The sequence below is a fragment of the Silene latifolia genome, chromosome 7 (genome assembly GCF_048544455.1).
Source record: "Silene latifolia isolate original U9 population chromosome 7, ASM4854445v1, whole genome shotgun sequence".
Lineage (NCBI taxonomy): Eukaryota > Viridiplantae > Streptophyta > Magnoliopsida > Caryophyllales > Caryophyllaceae > Silene > Silene latifolia.
In genome coordinates, this window is record NC_133532.1 from 26,736,662 (window position 1) to 26,754,571 (window position 17,910).

The following is a 17,910-nucleotide window of genomic DNA, read 5'->3' on the forward strand; positions in this document are numbered from 1 at the left end:
AGCCTCGGACCCGCTCTGAGCTCTCCCAGTGACAGTGGCCCCAACAACGGGCACCTCACGCTCCTCGGTGGCCCCCGCGGCCCCAACAGTCTGCTCAGGAGGTCTCTTCTCCTCAGTAACGTCCTCCACAACCACGGCGGGCGTGCTAACCGGAGTACTAACCGGGCCCGACCCGAACAACTCCTCTAGAGTCGCAGCGTTAGACCCAGTCTGTCCCGAACACTCTCCTACAAACAAAAAAGTGTCGGCCGGAATTTCGGCATTATGACGGCGTGAAATGGATAAATCCAAAAACAAAAAAACATAGCCTGCAATACAAAAACAAGGGGCAATCCCGCCCCAAACCATTCACAAAAAAAAAACATAAAAACGACCCGCCCCTCTTTTCAAGCAAAAGACGACTCAAAACCACAAAAACGGCATTTCAAGACCCATACAAGGTCCGCCTACAACCCAAAATACGTTCCCGACACAATGGGGATTTTGCATTCCCGACACAATGGGGATTTTGCATTCCCGACACAATGGGGTATTTCTCTACGGCTCAAAAAGGCAATTCATACGCTAATTTGAGCCCAAACCGGTCAAAATTCAAAAACGACCGCAAAAAGGCAAACGTGATTTTATCACGCCTCAAGGTGACCTAAAATACCAATAAGGTCCATTTCAAGGCAAACTGACTCAATTCAAGCCCAAACAGGCGCTTGTTTTATCAGACGTAAGACCGTCGCAAAAGGCAAAAATCCAATTTTGCCCACAAACATCCAACGAAGGTCCTTAGATGGCAAATACGGGTTTTCCCAACTACAATGCAACCTAGTGGGACCCACTACCCAAGCAAATAAACTTGGCATTGCAAAATGAGGCGGTTTCTCGCCTCACTCACGTTTTTCGAGCATAGGGAGCGGGAACGGGGACCAAAATGCAAACTAAAAGCACCCCTATACTCCTAAACAGGTTTCTAACCTAATGCAAACATCAATTTCACTCGAAATTGGCTCAATCAAAAACGCCCAATTCGATTTTTAGGGCAAAATTTCGCCCTAACTTAATCAAGCTGAAGATCAACAAATTTGAAAGGATTCAAGAGGAAATACATACCTTGAGATGACATTGTTGATAATGGCACAAATAGGGGCAAGCTAGAAGGTCCTTCAATGGCGATTTTGCGGGATTTTGAGGTTGAAGATGAATAATGAATCATCTGCAGCTCAACCTCGCGTCTTTTTAACAGAAAAAAGGGAAGCTGGCTTCCATCGCCAGATGGCTCGCGCCTAAACCAGGCCTCCCCTTTGCTTTTTCAGCGAAATTTGGGCTTTGGCCCAATTTCCACACAACAAATTCGGATTTTCGTTGACGATATTGAATGTCGTCATTTCCTCAAAAACAAACAAAGCCAAATAGTGAAAATTCAAATTCGCTATTTTCAAAACATTTCAAGCAAACGGTGATCAAAACCGCCAACTTCAAAAATAATGGTGAAATAAAATTCGCTATTTTCCTTCAATTTCAAAATAATTGCGAAAATTCAAAATCGCTATTTCCTCAAAATCCGAACGACGGCAATTAAAACCGTCAATTTCAAAAATAATAGCGAAAATTCAAAAACCGCTATTTCTCCAATTTTCAAGCAACAGTGGCACACAAACCATCAATTTCAAAATAATAGTTGGAAATAGAATTCCACTATTTTCACCACATATGTCAACGGCGGCACATAAACCGTCACTTCAATTAATAGTGAAGATTCAAAATTCACTATTTCTATCAAATGTCAACGGCGGCACATAAACCGTCACTTCAATTAATAGTGAAGATTCAAAATTAACTATTTCCATCAAACGTCAACGGCGGCACATAAACCGTCACTTCAAATGAAACAGCAGATTTAAAATTTGCTATTTTCCTTCAAAATTCAAACAAGCGGCGATCAAAACCGCCATCTCAAATTCAAAGAAGAGCGACCAATAGTGAAGATTCCAAATTCACTATTCCTTCAAATACCAGCAGGGGGCTTCCCCGCGGAACCCGCTCATCCCAAAAACAGCGATAGTGAAAATCCATACTCACTATTTCCACAGCGGCATCACGAGTTCGCTACTTTCAAAACAAGCCCATTCGACGCGGCTATTCCCATGGTCCATTAACCGACCATTACCATGGCTGGCGAGCCTTTGTCCGCAAACATTCAAGGACACATCCCGAAGATGCCTCGGGTACATTTTCTTGTTATGGCTGGCGAGCCTTTGTCCGCAAACATCAGGGATACATCCCGAAGATGCCTCGGGTACATTTCCTTGTCATGGTTGGCGAGCCTTTATCCGCACCCCTTCAAGGACACATCCCGAAGATGCCTCGGGTACATTTCCTTGTTATGGCTGGCGATCCTTTGTCCGCAAACATCAAGGATACATCCCGAAGATGCCTCGGGTACATTTCCTTGTCATGGCTGGCGAGCCTTTGTCCGCACCCCTTCAAGGACACATCCCGAAGATGCCTCGGGTACATTTCCTTACCACGGCTGGCGAGCCTTACAATGCATCGTGGCTGGCGAGCCCTCCTCACATACGCACCACAGCTGGCGAGCCTTTATCCGCAAACGCGCAAGGACATATCCGAATATGCCTCAGGTATGACTCCTTCTTATGGCTGGCGAGCCTTTATACGTAGTCTAACGGACTTTAAACGACCCACACGGACAGTCGACAGACTCTAAACTGTTCCCGACGACAGGTCCTTGGCTCGTACCCTCGAGTCGCCTTGGCGTCGCCCTTCCCGACGGCAGGTCCTTGGCCCGAATCCTTTCGAGCCGCCTCGACGTCGCTTGGGTCTTCAGGTTGTAATCTTCGATTGACCTGGGGACTCTACTTTGACTTTCGCCCTGTCCAAGCCTCAGTCAAAGTGGGGGCTCTGTAGATACCCGATGTCGCCGAGACTCCAACAAACACCCGATGATTATCGGACTGCAACATGTTTTGGGATCGCAGCGTTTGATCGACAGTTTGTGTACAACTTTACGTCAGAAAACTTAAAACGATTTCGAAAACAAAACATTTCAAAAATACCTGGAGTGTTTAATGCACGGCGACGGGGTCGCAATGAAACTAACTAGAGTCAAAACCGACACCGGACCAAAAACCGACTCGAAAATTCAAATCCCGACTCCAACAACGAGTCAAACCGAGTCAAACACAAAAACCAAAACATTTCAAACCTTCTATGCTAAGATTTCCCGGATTTATGAATGGTCAAGTACCAAACATATGACTACAAATCCTAGGATAGAACAAATCATGATTGCGTTTGTTGTGAAAGCGACAACACAGCTCGAAGACCCGCAACGTGGCTCGCGCCTCTTTGAGCAGCCCAGGTGGCCACGTCGCTCAAAACTCACACAACCACTCATTCTCCTATAAATACCCCTCAAACGCCACCCATTTGAGACTTACGCGAGTGTCCGCCCCCTCTTTTATCCCTTAAAATTCTCGACTCGACTTCTTAAGTCACAACCCGACGCGTATTTACGACCTACCGATCGTAAATACGAGCCTTACACATTGTTTGGTACCGTCATCGTGCATTAAATCACTTGACCGACCATTTCGACCACTACACCATCACTAAACTTTTAAAACACTCTTTTACTTACCAAAACGGTTTTAAACCGAGTTTTTTCCGATCAAACGAGTTGTTACACTTACGTCGGTCACTCGTCATAACCAAACATGTAAGTATGAGGGTGTAAAAATCCTCTTTTATTATGTATTCATTTGTTTCATGACTCTAACATGCTAAAACATGCATAACATGAACCAAAACATGGAATAAACGAGCCAAAACTGATTTTTGGTCTGAGGCAGAAGCCCCTTAGGTCGCCAACTGGCTCGCGCCTAAATGGGGTACTCAGACCAGAAATCAACCGTGTTTGTTCTCGTCATTTCCCTTAATCCATTTTTCATATTTGTAATCGGTTTTCACCATTTCAAGTATTTTCGAACCATTTTTATTTCATTTCACATGTTTTAACCATAAAGCATTTTTCACCCTTGGTTCTTCATACCATGACGGTTAAATCCGTGTTTCGGTGATAATATTTGGTTAATGACATTTAAAAGGTATTTTAAAGCCTTTTATTTCATTTCTTTACATTTTCAAACAAGTATATTAGTCACCAACACAAAATCGTCCTTGGTTCTACATACCATGCCGGATTTTAACCCGGGTACGATGACGAGTATCGACTAATGACATTCAAATGGACTTAAAACAATTAGTCCAAAATCATTTTCAAAACTATTCATGTCAAGTTTGACAAATCGAACCCGACACCGAATATTATCAAATAATGATGGTTATTCGAGTCCAGTTCTTCAAATCAACAAATGCGGTCTAAACGAACCTTTCAAAACCAAACCGGGTTCAAATACCCATTTTCAACACGTTTTATAACGTTTTCTAAAAGGTCAGAACACGGCACATAAACCGTGGGCTAACCCGCGCCTAAACAGGCTCCCCATTTCTCATTTTCAAAACCAGAGGGAGGCCCCTTACACCGCCGGCTGGCTCGCGCCTCTTATAGCCGTCTGGTACAGAGCCTGTTCCCTTCCGGCATTAGTCTAGGACGATCCCGACTCCGGTTAGCCCGGATATAGGACGGATCAGATGACTATTTGATTATCCAAAACCATATTTGCAAAATGCCTTACTAAGACAAATGGATCATGTTATGCACCCTAAACCTAATACGGTAAATGAATGTCTAATTTCTGTCTTGCATGCAAATCAATCATTAATCCAACTCGACATCTTATACATGATACTTGGATTAAATCAACCGACTTAGAAAGCTCTCACATGTTAGGTTTAAATCATTGGATGCGCATTCATGCATTTAAACCATCTTATCAACTTTTGCATTCAACCAACCAAGATCGATCAGTAGAGGCCGCTAAATGCGGGCGGGATTGGGTGTCTGATTAAAGGGCTTCCCAATACGTACCTTCACCTCTTACTCAGAAACTTTGGATAGTGGACGACCTTATCCAGGGCGTACGAGAGTCATTCTAGAGATAGGATGCTAAAGAGGGACGATTTCCTTATCTTTAGTACCTATGTCAAACGCTGCTTTGTGCTTCTATTTGACCGAGGTATAAAGTGGAATTCGAACGGGTTCCAGGCATCCCACAAATGCTTGGTGGCGACTCCGAACATCTCTAATCGTTTCGAGACCCTTACCGAGACGAAGCCGACCGATCTAAAACGATCCGGTCGAAAGCACCTTTACGCCGCCGAGCGTGGCTTTCAAAAAAGACCGTTGCCATTGTCCACAGATCGGCTGGCCATACGCAGGTGGGCCCATGTCCACAATGTCCCGGTACCTATTTGTGGTTTTTGGTATGTCTGGGCATGTCCCGGTACCCGTGTGGTTGTCGGTATGCCTAGGCGTGTCCCGGTACCGTAGTGGTGGTGGTTTGATAGTATCTCATTCACATTAGTAGTCATGTTGCATGTTCACACTTGAGTAGTGTCATCTTTTGTTTGTCTATTGAAACTGATATTTGTCGTGTCTGTGCTTTGTCACCAGTTTCTCTTGGGGTGGCCTGTGTTGATCCATATGATGTCCTTTGGTCATATGGGAAGTAGGTTAGACACAGGTTGTTTGGATAGTACGCGGGAGACGGGACGAGCTTGATGTGTCACGAGATGTGTATAGTTAGTTAGATGAGTATAGTAGCTACGAGTTGTATTTTATTTATTAGTTAATGGGTTGTAATCGCTAAACTAGTTGTTTATAATACATGTTTTCTTTATCGTATCTCCGATTTACCGCCTCGGGAAACCAAGATGGTAACATCTCCCAATTACCTCGGCCGGGTAAGAAGGGGGTGTTACAAAGTTAGTCACAAGTCTCATCTTTCCTTCTATGTCTTGTGTGTGAATTTTCTTGTAGCATGTCAAGGAACACGAGGAGCAATCGTGGGAGAAATAACCGTCAACCCCAACCTGAACAGGAGGCACCACCCGCCTTTACCCATCCAGGATACCCGGGGTTAGAATTTGAGAGCGAACCCCATAGGAATACCTTCCTAGCCCTCACCGAGAGACGTATGAACGCCACTAGGTGTGTATCGGAGAATGCGTTAGAAGCCTTGGGGATATAGGCGCAAGTTCATGATTTCTTTAGCATGCTTGGAATGGAGGGATTATATAACTTAGCAGAAATAAGCTACCGTACCCGTACCTTAGAATTTTTGAGCTCCTTCCTCTACAATTCAAAAGACTACACCGTGAGCTTCCGACTCAAGAACACCTCCTTTCACCTATTTAGTGATGTCTTTGCGGAGCGGCTAGGTGTAGGAAAAAGGACCTCCCATACCCTTGACAAGGCGAGGACGGAAATGAAAGCCACGAAATACATCAACCTTTACACGGGTAACCACAATACCGACGTTAGTGCCATAAAAATAAATGATGTGGGATACCCCGTTTTGAAAATTTTCCTTCGCCTTTTGACCAACCTCCTTTACGGGAGAAAGGACCCTAGTAAACTCAATTCCTCGGAAGTAATACTTCTAAGCTCTTACCTCAATCCATACTATGAGAGGCGTTTTTACTTTAGCCCCGTGTCTATGGTATGCTTAGCTTTTGAAAGGATGACCAAGTCCGACAAATGCTCCTTTGATTGTGGCGCCCTAGTGACTAGGCTAGCCAAGAACCTCTTGGGTTATGAACCAGGGGCAATTGATAGACCCATGAGTACGGAGGTGCCATACTTCGACATTTCCTACATGAAGGGCATGTTTTGGATCGTGGATAGGAAAGACAAAAAGGGGTACATACTCATGAAGGGTGAACACGGACTTATACATTAAGCTTCCCGCAAACGGGAGATTGCCCGAAACATCCCACCTACCCGAGCTAACACCACCTCGTCCTCCGGCCAGATCCTACCTCATTCCCCAAAGTCTTACTTACACTCTTGATGATGAAGCGGTACGAGGGGAACCAACCCCGCAACTCCTTTTCGATCCCCTTAGGACTTCCCCACATGCCCCATCGTCCTCCTATGTGCCCATACCCTCGCCGCCCTTTGATCACCCTAGACACTCTACTTACGTCCCGTCCTCTTCTTTCATGCACGAGCCTTCACCGCACCATGACCCTCACCGACACTCCACGCACATGCCGTCTTTCACTGGAGGATACAGCCAAACACCGCCGGCTTATGGTTACCAATACCCTATAGCGGGCCTAGTTGAGAGAGTGAACAACTCCTTGGTCCTAAGAGATATGCATGAGTTCACCTATAACCAACGGGTAAGGCCGACCGAATGCCCTAGTTTCTGGTCCGGGTATGGGGACAATTCCGGAGTATTCAAAGCTTATGGTATTCAACCGTCGGATTAGGGTCACATGATTCCTCACGGTGACGGACACTTGCTTGGTCCTTGGGCGGGACCCCACTATACCACCGGGAGTTTCTTTAATGATACGCACCAAAGTGGAGGCTACCAAGAGAATGTGGGTGGTGATTACCAAGGTAATGTGGATAGTTCGTACCAAGAGGAGGTGGGAGGTGTCTCTCACGAGGGTGGGGGCAATGTTTTCTATGGAAGCGGGAGTGGAGGTGGAGTATCTAGTAGGGCACCGGGACTTATGGAGTATCACGGCCGCTATGTCAACGCAATTGTAGAAGATCCAACGATGGATACCTCGGGCGATACAAGAAGTGAAGAGCTTAACACGTGGAGGGAGGAGTCACCCGTAAACAACCAAGGAGCCCTGGTTCGGTGGGTGAAGAAGCTTGGCAAGAGGAGGAAGTCATCTTCTTAGTTTTATCCACTCATGTAGAAACTTGTGTGACCTTGTGTCGGTTGAGTCTCGAACAATTTGCTTTTCTTGCGTTGTAAACTCGGCCATAAGGCCAAAACCTAGTAGATGTTGTATGGTGGGATGATGCTATGATCACCATTGAGACCCTTTTTGCAAGTATGATCGACCATAGGTAAGTTTAGAGACCATGAAAGGCCGGATTTTGGACTATCAGGTAACACTCGGCCGAGTCCCATTTTCACTCGACCGAGTAGCGGTTCGCTCGACCGAGTGTCCCCTCTCACTCGATCGAGTGATCCGAAATCAGACCCTGGGAACTTTCTGTAAGAGCCTGCATTCGACCGAGCGACCCTCTCACTCGACCGAGTGCCACCTCCACTTGACCGAGTAAGTATCCACTCGACCGAGTGGGCCGTTTTGACACTGTTTGGATGGTTTTGAACCAACGTGGATTGAGCACTCCCGTTTTATGACCCTACCGGCCCATAGTAGTTGTGTAAACGTAGAAATCGTTAATGAATGAATTGAAATGAGTTATTTACAATAACTTGTGTCGTTTTGTATGCGGTGGTACAGACACGTTAGTTGATGGATGAGGTCTAACTTGTTTAGTAAGATTTTTAATAATGCGGTAATCAGTAAGCATAAGTGAGAATTATATGAGTCTTATACATGATCGAGTCTCGCGGCATCTAGAGTGAGATGATATGATACAAAGGATAGATAAGAGTACATGCATGATCATGTGAATAAGAGAATCCTTCTTGCAAGTGATCGAGTGGCAAACTTTGGGACGAAGTTCTCTTTTAGGGGGGAGTGAATGTAACATTTAGGAATAAGAAAGAGCATGAGAACATAAAAGAGCACGTACGATAAAGAACTAGGTGTGAGCATTAGCGAGAGAGACGAGTGAATGCTTGAGGAAGAGATATGGAGTGAGGCATGACTCGAATGAGACGTAAGGAAGGGTGAATGATAAGTGAGGGTGAGGCAAACTTCGAGGACGAAGTTCATTTTAAGGAGGGAAGATTGTAATACCCGGCCTTTGTGGGACCCGTACTTAGACCTTGGGACGCGTGAGAAGAAGTTTAGACCGATAAGAGAGCACTCGGAAGGAAAGGATAGCCTTACACTAGACCGTGTGGTGTTGCAGCGGATCGAGTGGGTTTACCCGGTCAAGTGAAAGGTACACTCGACCGAGTGGAGTGCTACTCGACCGAGTGGAGTGCTACTCGGCCGAGTGAGTTCACTCGACCGAGTGGACTCGGCACTCGGTCGAGTGCTGCTGTTTTCAGAAGACGGGATTTAATCCCTCTCTCCCCTAACCCTAAAATCATTTCCACCTTCCTCCTTATCTCTCCAAAGTCCCTCCCCTCTCCCTAAAACCCTCACAAGCACCTTCCACTTGGGATTCAAGCTTGGATTAAAAGATCTACCACCTTCCTTTTCATCTTCTTCACCTAGTAAGTAAAGATCTCTCTTTTTCTAGTCTTTAAATCCTAACTTTTGGGGGAATTTATCATGGGTAATTAATTAGTAATTAGTATGTGTATTTAGGGTAATTAAGGGGTAGTAGTAAGGGGCTTTGTAGTGTATATTAGTATAGGATGTATTGTGATAGTTATTATGTGATTTGTATAGGATGAGACGGTTCTTTAAGACGGTTTCGGTCCAGATTCGAGTAGCTTGAGGAGATTGCTAAAAGGTAGGTTAATCCTACTCGGTTTCAATAATGTTGATGTTGTAGTTAGCTTTGCATAATTAGCACATTTGCATTATAACATGTTTAGTGGTAATTGCATCATTAAGAGGATGATTATGATATGTTGGTTGTGGTTCATGTATTGGTCATTATCATATGTTGGAGGATTTGTTGTTGTTATCGTTGTATTATTGTCGTTGTTGATTTGGAGGCGTAAGACGGTTGGGAGACCGCCTTACGCTTAAGTCGCATCTTGGAGCTTCCCACTTTAAGAGGGATGTGTACATTAATGGCTTGAGTTACGGAGGGACTCGTGTGGTTGAGACACGACGTCTGGCAGAGGATCCGGTTGGCTTCCGGACCCGGTACGTCTGGGCGTGTCTCGGTACCTGTTTGTGGTTGTTGCCTTGTTGGTATGTCTGGACATGTCCTGGGTACCCGTGTGGTTGTCGGTATGCCTGGGCGTATCCCGGTACCATAGTGGTGGTGATTTGATAGTATCTCATTCACATTAGTAGTCATGTTGCATGTTCACACTTGAGTCGTGTCATCTTTTGTTTGTCTATTGAAACTAACGTTTGTTGTGTCTGTGCTTTGTCACATGTCTCTCTTGGGGTGACCTGTGTTGATCCATATGATGTCCTTTGGTCATATGGGGAGCAGGTTAGACACAGGTTGTTAGGATAGTACGCGGGAGACGGGACGAGCTTGATGAGTCACGAGATGTGTATAGTTAGTTAGATGAGTATAGTAGCTACGAGTTGCATTTTATTCATTAGTTAATGGTTTGTAATCGCTAAACTAGTTGTTTATAATAAATGTTTTCTTTATCGTATCTCCGATTTACCGTCTCGGGAAACCGAGACGGCAACATCTCCTAATTACCTCGGCCGGGTAAGAAGGGGGTGTTACAACGACGGATGGGGTAGTCAGACTAGAGAGAGAGGCGAGGGTGGTGACAGGTATCTGGGTGGGGCAGAAATTCTGGGTCGAGGCCTGCTGAGGTCCGTGAGGAAGGGTGGCGGGTCTTGGATGGAGGGGGACGCGGGTGGGTCTCTTCTAGGAGTCTAGGCTATGGTGAGGTGTGTATGTCGGCCAGGGGCGGTGGTGCAGGATATGGAATGTGGTTGTTGGGTGATGGTTGGAATTGAGAGGGCTAATTAAGTGAGAGCAAAATTAAGAAAAGGTTTTGAATTGGAAAGCGAAAAATGGTCAAATATGTTCATAATTGAGTAAATCATGTCCATGAAAGAGTATCACCCTTTTTTAATCGGACAAATAAATATTTATGGTTTTTTTTAAACACTACCGAGTCGAGAAGAGGGTGAAATTGCCCGAATCGATACCACCCGAATAACCATACCCGTATCCGATGCAATGGCCAAACTCAGGCCCGAGTTTGACCTCTAACCCGAATTGGCCTGGTCAATATAACTCGACCCAAATCTTTATTATTGCACATTATTCATTATCCCTATATAACTTGATACTAAGAGACCCACAAATGACTCGACTATGTCCGAAGTCTCCCAAAATAACACGACCCAATTTGCACCCGACCCGGTTGACCCATTTGTCACATGCAATGGAGGGTATGAAATGGACAACGGCCTATAAAACGCATGAGTTAGGTCTCTAACCTTTTGTTCATTGCACCAAAATATATTGCCTTATAATTTGCCTGTGTTGTGTATTCACCTTCTGATCCCAACTTGAAAGCTCTCACTACTAATTCATCCAAAATTTTCAAGGTAAATATATCTCGCTTTTTCCTGTAAATGAGTTCTATTATATTCACATTATCATGAACTATTTCATTACTTTTCTATGTTTTCTTGTATTTCCTTGCATTTCATTTGCAAGTTTTGTGCTTTGCCTTTTTTTCCCAATAATTTATAATGTTGGTTCATGAAAATTACGGCTCCTTGTTTATTGTAAGATTATCCCTTATTCTAGGCCGTTGCTAATTGTTTCATTATGTTAAAAAAGGGGAAAATAGAAGACCCATACAGATTTCATAATCATTGGCTATATGATGTGTTTTAATAAGTATTAGAGGGCATAACTCAATATGAAAATATTGGTGGCGGAACTAGAAAATATGGCTAGGGGCTAAAATAGTAAGGTATAACAATAAATGGCAAGGGGGATTCGAACATTGGACTTTAATGTCCTCAACAGGAGCCGAGATTCATCTTAACCACTAGGCACAGACATGTTTGGTAGGTAAGAAGACCACTTTGACAAGCCCTATTTTGTGATTACAAAAAGGCATAAATAATGTTTATTCAAGGTCCAGGATGGCGGTAGTCCCCTATAATCTCCTGACTCGATCACTGCATAAAGTCACAAACATAACAAGTCTTGTTTCGTTCATGTACGCATATTCAGAGAAATTAGTGGTTAATGTTGAAATCGGTTAACCAGCAACCATGAAGGAATTAAGACAGTGATCTGACATTGATTTCTACCAAATCGGGCCAAACCCATATCACAAATTTGGTGATGACAGGATCCAAAGATACCTAACATGGAGAATGATTGCACCGTGCAGATGGTCTTCCCCACTTGAAGACGACGCAAACCGGACATTCTGAATGATTGATTACTGATTAACTACCTATTTTCTGCCACATGTTTTTAGCTGGCATTTGGCAATATATGATACATAGCCTTAGTATAGCTATTCCTGAAAGGGACTCTTTTTTATTTTTATTTTAAATTTTGATGGTGTGTGTGTGTCAATATCAAGCATTATTTTTCATTTTTTTAGATGTTTTGTTTCAGCTTAATCCATCTAACGATATCAATATTTGTCATCCCGAGTGTTTCTAAGAAAAACTTGCTCTGTATGACGGTATATGAGACAATACTGAGACAGTGTCATATGTGAGACCAACCAAATTATCCTTTCATGATCCTAAATAAGACTCTTTTCTTTTTTTTATTAGGATATTAAATATAATCGTTTGGCCTCAACCATCACATCACCTATAGGCTATAGGTGATGGTTGAGGTCCAATCAATATTTTTCTCCACTGACTGAAGCTTTTCTATCTGTTTTACAGGCGATATTCGAGTTTCTGCCTAAGTCGCAAAATCTCAACTTTCCCCTTCCCAGTTTTCCCAAAAAAGATAACAGGGAATGCGGAAAAGATGTGCTTGACATCAAAGGATTCTCAGTCTGAATTCACTTTGTATCCATCTCTACTAAACCTACCCTTATCTACCACAGATAATAACTATCACAACACAAGAACTGTAATCTGTTTCAAGGCGTTCATGCCCACTGTTGCCAGAAATATCGCAGATTTTCTTATATCTACATATGAGCTCTGTGAAGATGGTTGACCTTGACTGTGTTCAACATAGAGCTGATTAAATACTGTACATATAAATGTTAAATATTATTTGTCTGTAAATATTTGAGTCAACTAGATGGGGGATAAAAAGGGTAGTGTCCTAATGCAGCGGTATGAGCAAGGAAAGATACTCGGGCACGGTACTTTTGCAAAGGTCTATCAGGCTCGAAACATTGAGACTGGAGCAAATGTGGCAATCAAGGTTGTCGACAAAGAGAAGGTTCTGAAAGTTGGAATGATTGAGCAAATTAAGCGGGAAATTTCAGTGATGAGACTTGTTAGGCACCCTCATGTAGTGCAATTATATGAAGTCATGGCTAGTAAAGCAAAGATATATATTGTGATGGAGCATGTTAGAGGCGGGGAGCTCTTTGATAAGGTAGCCAGAGGTAAGATTAAAGGTGATATTGCTAGGAAGTATTTTCAACAGTTGATTAGTGCAGTTGATTATTGTCATAGCCGAGGCGTGTATCACCGAGATTTGAAGCCAGAAAACTTGCTTCTGGATCAGAATGAGGATCTGAAGATTACCGACTTTGGGCTCAGTGCATTAGCAGAGTCCAGACGGCAAGACGGGCTGCTGCACACAATGTGTGGGACTCCTGCTTATGTGGCACCAGAGGTAATTCATAGGAAAGGGTATGATGGAGCAAAAGCTGATATATGGTCCTGTGGGGTGGTCTTGTTTGTGTTGTTAGCTGGGTATTTGCCGTTCCAAGATTCGAATTTGATAGAGATGTATAAGAAGATTGGCAAGGCGGAATTCAAATTCCCGAATATGTTCCCATCGGATGTAAAGAGGTTGTTGCTGAAGATCATGGACCCAAACCCGAAAACCAGGATTTCCATTGCCAAGATAATGGAGAATTCTTGGTTCCGAAAAGGGTTTGATTCTAAACTCTTGGAAAATCGGCATGAGAGTGACGCATATAAGACAGGATCTGTGCAAGATGATGATTCCATGTTTGGCCCTTGTTATAACCTGAATGCTTTCGACATCATCTCCTTCTCAGAAGGTTTTGACTTGTCAGGTTTGTTTGAGGACAAAAGCCAGAAAAAGGAGGTGAGGTTTAGCGCAAGGGAGACTGCCTTGACAATCATTTCTAAGCTTGAAGACATATCCAAGAAGTTGAAGCTTAAAGTGAAGAAGAAAAATGGCGGAATTATGAGATTTGAAGGATGTAAAGAAGGAAGAAAGGGGATTTTGTGTTTTGATGCTGAAATCTTCGAGGTCACCCCGACTTTTCACATGATAGAGTTGAAGAAATTGGGAGGCGATACTCTAGAGTATTTGAAGGTTGTGAGACAGGAGATGAGACCAGCTCTTAAGGACATCATTTGGACATGGCAAGGTGAGCAGGAGACATAGTCATCACCTCTTCTTCCTATTTTCGAGCCTGCTCTTTCCCTACCTTAGTTTATCTATTGCATCTAAATTTCTATGAAAAAAATCATACTAATGTACTTGTGTAATACAGGAAACTGCGTGTATTTCTTATATTACTGTACTTAGTAATGTATACTTGTCGTATTACAATGTAGCAGTGTAAATTATATGGTATATTGTTGGTCAACTATGAAGACGTACATTCAAGCGTCGAAGCCAAATAGAATGAATAGTCATGTGAAAAACATCATATCTCTTGGGAGGATTGTTGATAACAAAATGGCGTTGCACTTGCTTTACTCCCTCGTACATCTTAACATACTTATCATAAGGTATGTCCATCAATATTTTCTTAAGGTTTGGTATCTCACTCACAGAGACTCGGACTGAAAACTCGTCCCAATCTAGAACATCACTATACGGAAGAATGTAGTTTTGGGAGATCAACACCGGAACACAGCCTGTGTATATTGCTTCTACAACTCGAGGGCTAGCAACTTCAAACCCACTTGGGCAAATGCAATACCTGGCTTTACTCATCATATCGCGGTATGAAAGTTCCTTAGGGAGTTCTTCGTAAATTTGCAAGTCTCTGTCCTGGTCTTTCCAATGCGTGAGGAGCCCTGGCCTAATGTGGCCGTGCAACCGCCCGGCAAAGAAACCGAGGATGGTTCGTTCAGATGGGGGCGAGCCATGGGTTAGGCCATCAAGTTCTCCTGTTACTAGATTGATTTCGGGAATTGGTACGTCTTTTCTTGGGTTGAAATTCTCGGATGTGTTAGCATTGCATAACGCTCGTATAGAATGGAAGTATAATAGGGGATGGTACCATGTTGCTCTAGGTCCCTGCAAATGCATAAAAATAAACATTTAAAAAAAAAAAAAGACCCGTAGGATAATTTTGATGCTAATAGGTTTCGAATCTAGGTCGTAGTTGTCACCACTCAATGATATAAACTACGGAGTACATAGTACTAATTAAACTGGCTGATGTTTTCAAAAAAACTTTGAATTATTTGTCAAGATTGCATCATAAAAAATATAGAGAAATCATAATACCCAATCATGGCAAGAAAGCATGAAGTGATCAGCCCCAAGGCTACTGTTCCAATATGGATACTTAGTTGATATAACATTGACATAATCAACAATTGTACGCTCTAAAACGGCCTTGTCACGGATAATCGGATCGAAAAGGTGTTCAAGTATCATAACCACACTAAACGGGAGGAAGAAAACATGAGCTTTGTCTGGATTTTGAGTTCTAAATTGAGTGTCCTTCTCCATCGTGTTGATAAAAATGCCTTCCATTGAGTATATGTTTTTGCATGTACCATAATGAAACAAGGGTGGCTCCCCTTCTTCGTAAATAAATATTTTGAACATTTTCTCCATTAATAAATAGCTCCTAGACAATAAAAATATGTTAGTTTTTATCGTAAGACCAATGAAAAAAAGCAGCTAACTATTGTGTCAAGTGTCTTAACGATAAGATTTGTCATGAGACTATGAGACCGTCTCATTTGAAAATTATTGTTTGCCATACCTATGAAAAGCAAAAGCATTTTTGTATATAGGACCCTTTGGCGCGTAATCAATATCGGCAAGATGTGAAATGGATGATGCATCATTTCTACTTTGAAATGCTTCTTTAATCAAAATCCTTGCTCTTGTAAGTTCCAGTTCCACATTTTCCATGTTTTCGACTTTCTTCCTTGCTCTTAACACATTATCAATTGCGTCGCTCAATCTCGCCATAGCTCTTTGTCTTTTCTCCTCCTAACAATATTAATGCAACAGTAAAAGTAATGGACAAAAACTTAGAACATCAATGGAAAAGGCCAACAATAGAAATTTTCTTATACGGGATTGGAAAGGATGAAGTCTAATGGCTTAAGCTTCAGTGAAATATACAAGGGTCTCTGGTTCGAACCCCGTCCACATAAAGCAGACTCGTGGGAGTTATTTATGAGTTTATATACCGTCTTCTAGACTTCGAGCTTATAACCCTAGCAAAAAGGGTGCCTGACCTTTTATACGTGGTCTATAAATAGGCTATCATATATGCTCAAATTCACTTGTTTATTCAAAAGATTTAAAGCTAAAAGCCTTCTATGAATAAGGATGTTGTTCAAATTAAGTCTTAAGTAGATGATTGACGACTCCGAATGAGTATTGTATCATTGATGGCTTGATTTTTTTGGTGCAATGGGAGCTGTATGGCCGAATATGAGACAGATGGCGTTGGATTCGATCACAGGCTATGGATAAGAGCTTTCATCACTTTACCAGCAAAACTAACTTAACATCTGCATCACTAGTTATTACTCGGTGAGAATGATTATGAATGATACGAGTATAAAATTACGTAAAATGTGTATTTATTTAAAGAATAAAAAGGAGTCAATAATAAGAAAGATAGAGCAAGCTTACGGATTTGAATAAGGTAGAAGTATTATGAATAACGGCAAGAGAATGAGCCAAAGGATGATAGGAAGGAGAAGGAGAAGATGATGAAGTTGTTGCATGATTTGTGAATCCACCATAATAATGAAATTTTGATGATTGAAAAAGGAAGAGATTAAAAGGCAAACCCTTTGAACCTTTAGATTCAAAAATGATAGCAATTAATGCTAAGAAAGCAAATAAAGAAATAAAGATGTGTGAATGTAACTTGAACAACTTCCTCATAATATTCAACCCTTCCTTCATCACTCCTTGTTTTCCTCACCACTCTTATATTATGCTATTTATGGAAACTATATTTTGCATGGTTAATATAAGTTGTAACTTGTACTTCCTCCATTCAACTCCACTCTACCACTTTCTTTTTTCACGTTTGCCAATACGTGTTTTACGCGCTAAATATCATTAGTTACGTATTTGCAAAAATTATAAAAATTAGATATTTTTAATGTAGTCGTAAAGACGAATCAAACAAGATCACACATGAATATATTTCCACTTACGTATCGAGAGAAAATCGAAATTGAATATACAATTATGAATAGTGTATAAAAGAGAAATATGTAGAGTGGAGTTGAATGGAGGAAGTAACTTGTAACTTGGGACACTTGCTCATTTGTAACATCCTGAAGCCTACTATATATAAATTCGAGTCTATAAAGACCGTAAACACTCAACAATTAACCCTGAGTTTCATCTAAAATTGCTGTACGAGTTATTATTGAAGAAGCGGATTCAATTCTCTACGAGAGTTACAAGGATGATATATATATGAGCAAGTGAGTTATACAATTATGATATATATAACCAAAAATTCTTAGGTCCTCCAATAAGAAGCCTTTATGGCTATTTAAAAGAAATAAAAATCAATACTATATATTAAATCCAGAAACCAAGGGACTTCAATGTAATTATAGAAAGTTATACAAATTAATTATATTATATAGTTTAAAATCACTAGCACCGTGTGATGGACCCGATTAAGGGATCTCAATGCAACTATTATATAGTTTGGGTTAAAATTAAATTATATAGAGACTAAAACATGGCCAATTTCCTTAAAATAAATTAATTAATTAAGATGATCAATTTACTTAAAATAAAATAATTAATTAAGATGGTCAATTTTAAGGAGACTAGAAGAAATAAGATGCTTGGTA

General features: G+C 41.9%; 2 protein-coding genes across 2 annotated transcripts; one reads left to right on the forward strand and one right to left on the reverse strand.

Moving 5' to 3' along the window:
• The first annotated feature begins 11,184 nt into the window (after window positions 1-11,184).
• LOC141592004 (CBL-interacting protein kinase 2-like) lies at window positions 11,185-14,472 on the forward strand. Its single transcript, XM_074412540.1, has 2 exons — window positions 11,185-11,286; window positions 12,604-14,472. Exon 2 carries the CDS (start codon window positions 12,974-12,976, stop codon window positions 14,264-14,266), a length of 1,293 nt encoding a protein of 430 aa, XP_074268641.1. The 5' UTR covers window positions 11,185-11,286; window positions 12,604-12,973; the 3' UTR covers window positions 14,267-14,472.
• Window positions 14,464-16,989, reverse strand: LOC141592003 (putative glycosyltransferase At3g07620). Its single transcript, XM_074412539.1, has 4 exons — window positions 16,718-16,989; window positions 15,831-16,063; window positions 15,344-15,692; window positions 14,464-15,130 (listed from the first exon to the last, which is right to left on the reverse strand). Exons 1-4 carry the CDS (start codon window positions 16,973-16,975, stop codon window positions 14,468-14,470), a joined length of 1,503 nt encoding a protein of 500 aa, XP_074268640.1. The 5' UTR covers window positions 16,976-16,989; the 3' UTR covers window positions 14,464-14,467.
• Between the last annotated feature and the right edge of the window lie 921 nt (window positions 16,990-17,910).

Coding starts and splice junctions, on each gene's coding strand:
- LOC141592003 (XM_074412539.1), bottom strand. CDS start 16,975: ATGAGGAAGTTGTTCAAGTTACATTCACACATCTTTATTTCTTTATTT. Junction 16,064..16,717: donor CTTCTACCTTATTCAAATCC/GTAAGCTTGCTC, acceptor TAATATTGTTAG/GAGGAGAAAAGACAAAGAGC. Junction 15,693..15,830: donor AATGCTTTTGCTTTTCATAG/GTATGGCAAACA, acceptor TTTATTGTCTAG/GAGCTATTTATTAATGGAGA.
- LOC141592004 (XM_074412540.1), top strand. CDS start 12,974: ATGGGGGATAAAAAGGGTAGTGTCCTAATGCAGCGGTATGAGCAAGGA.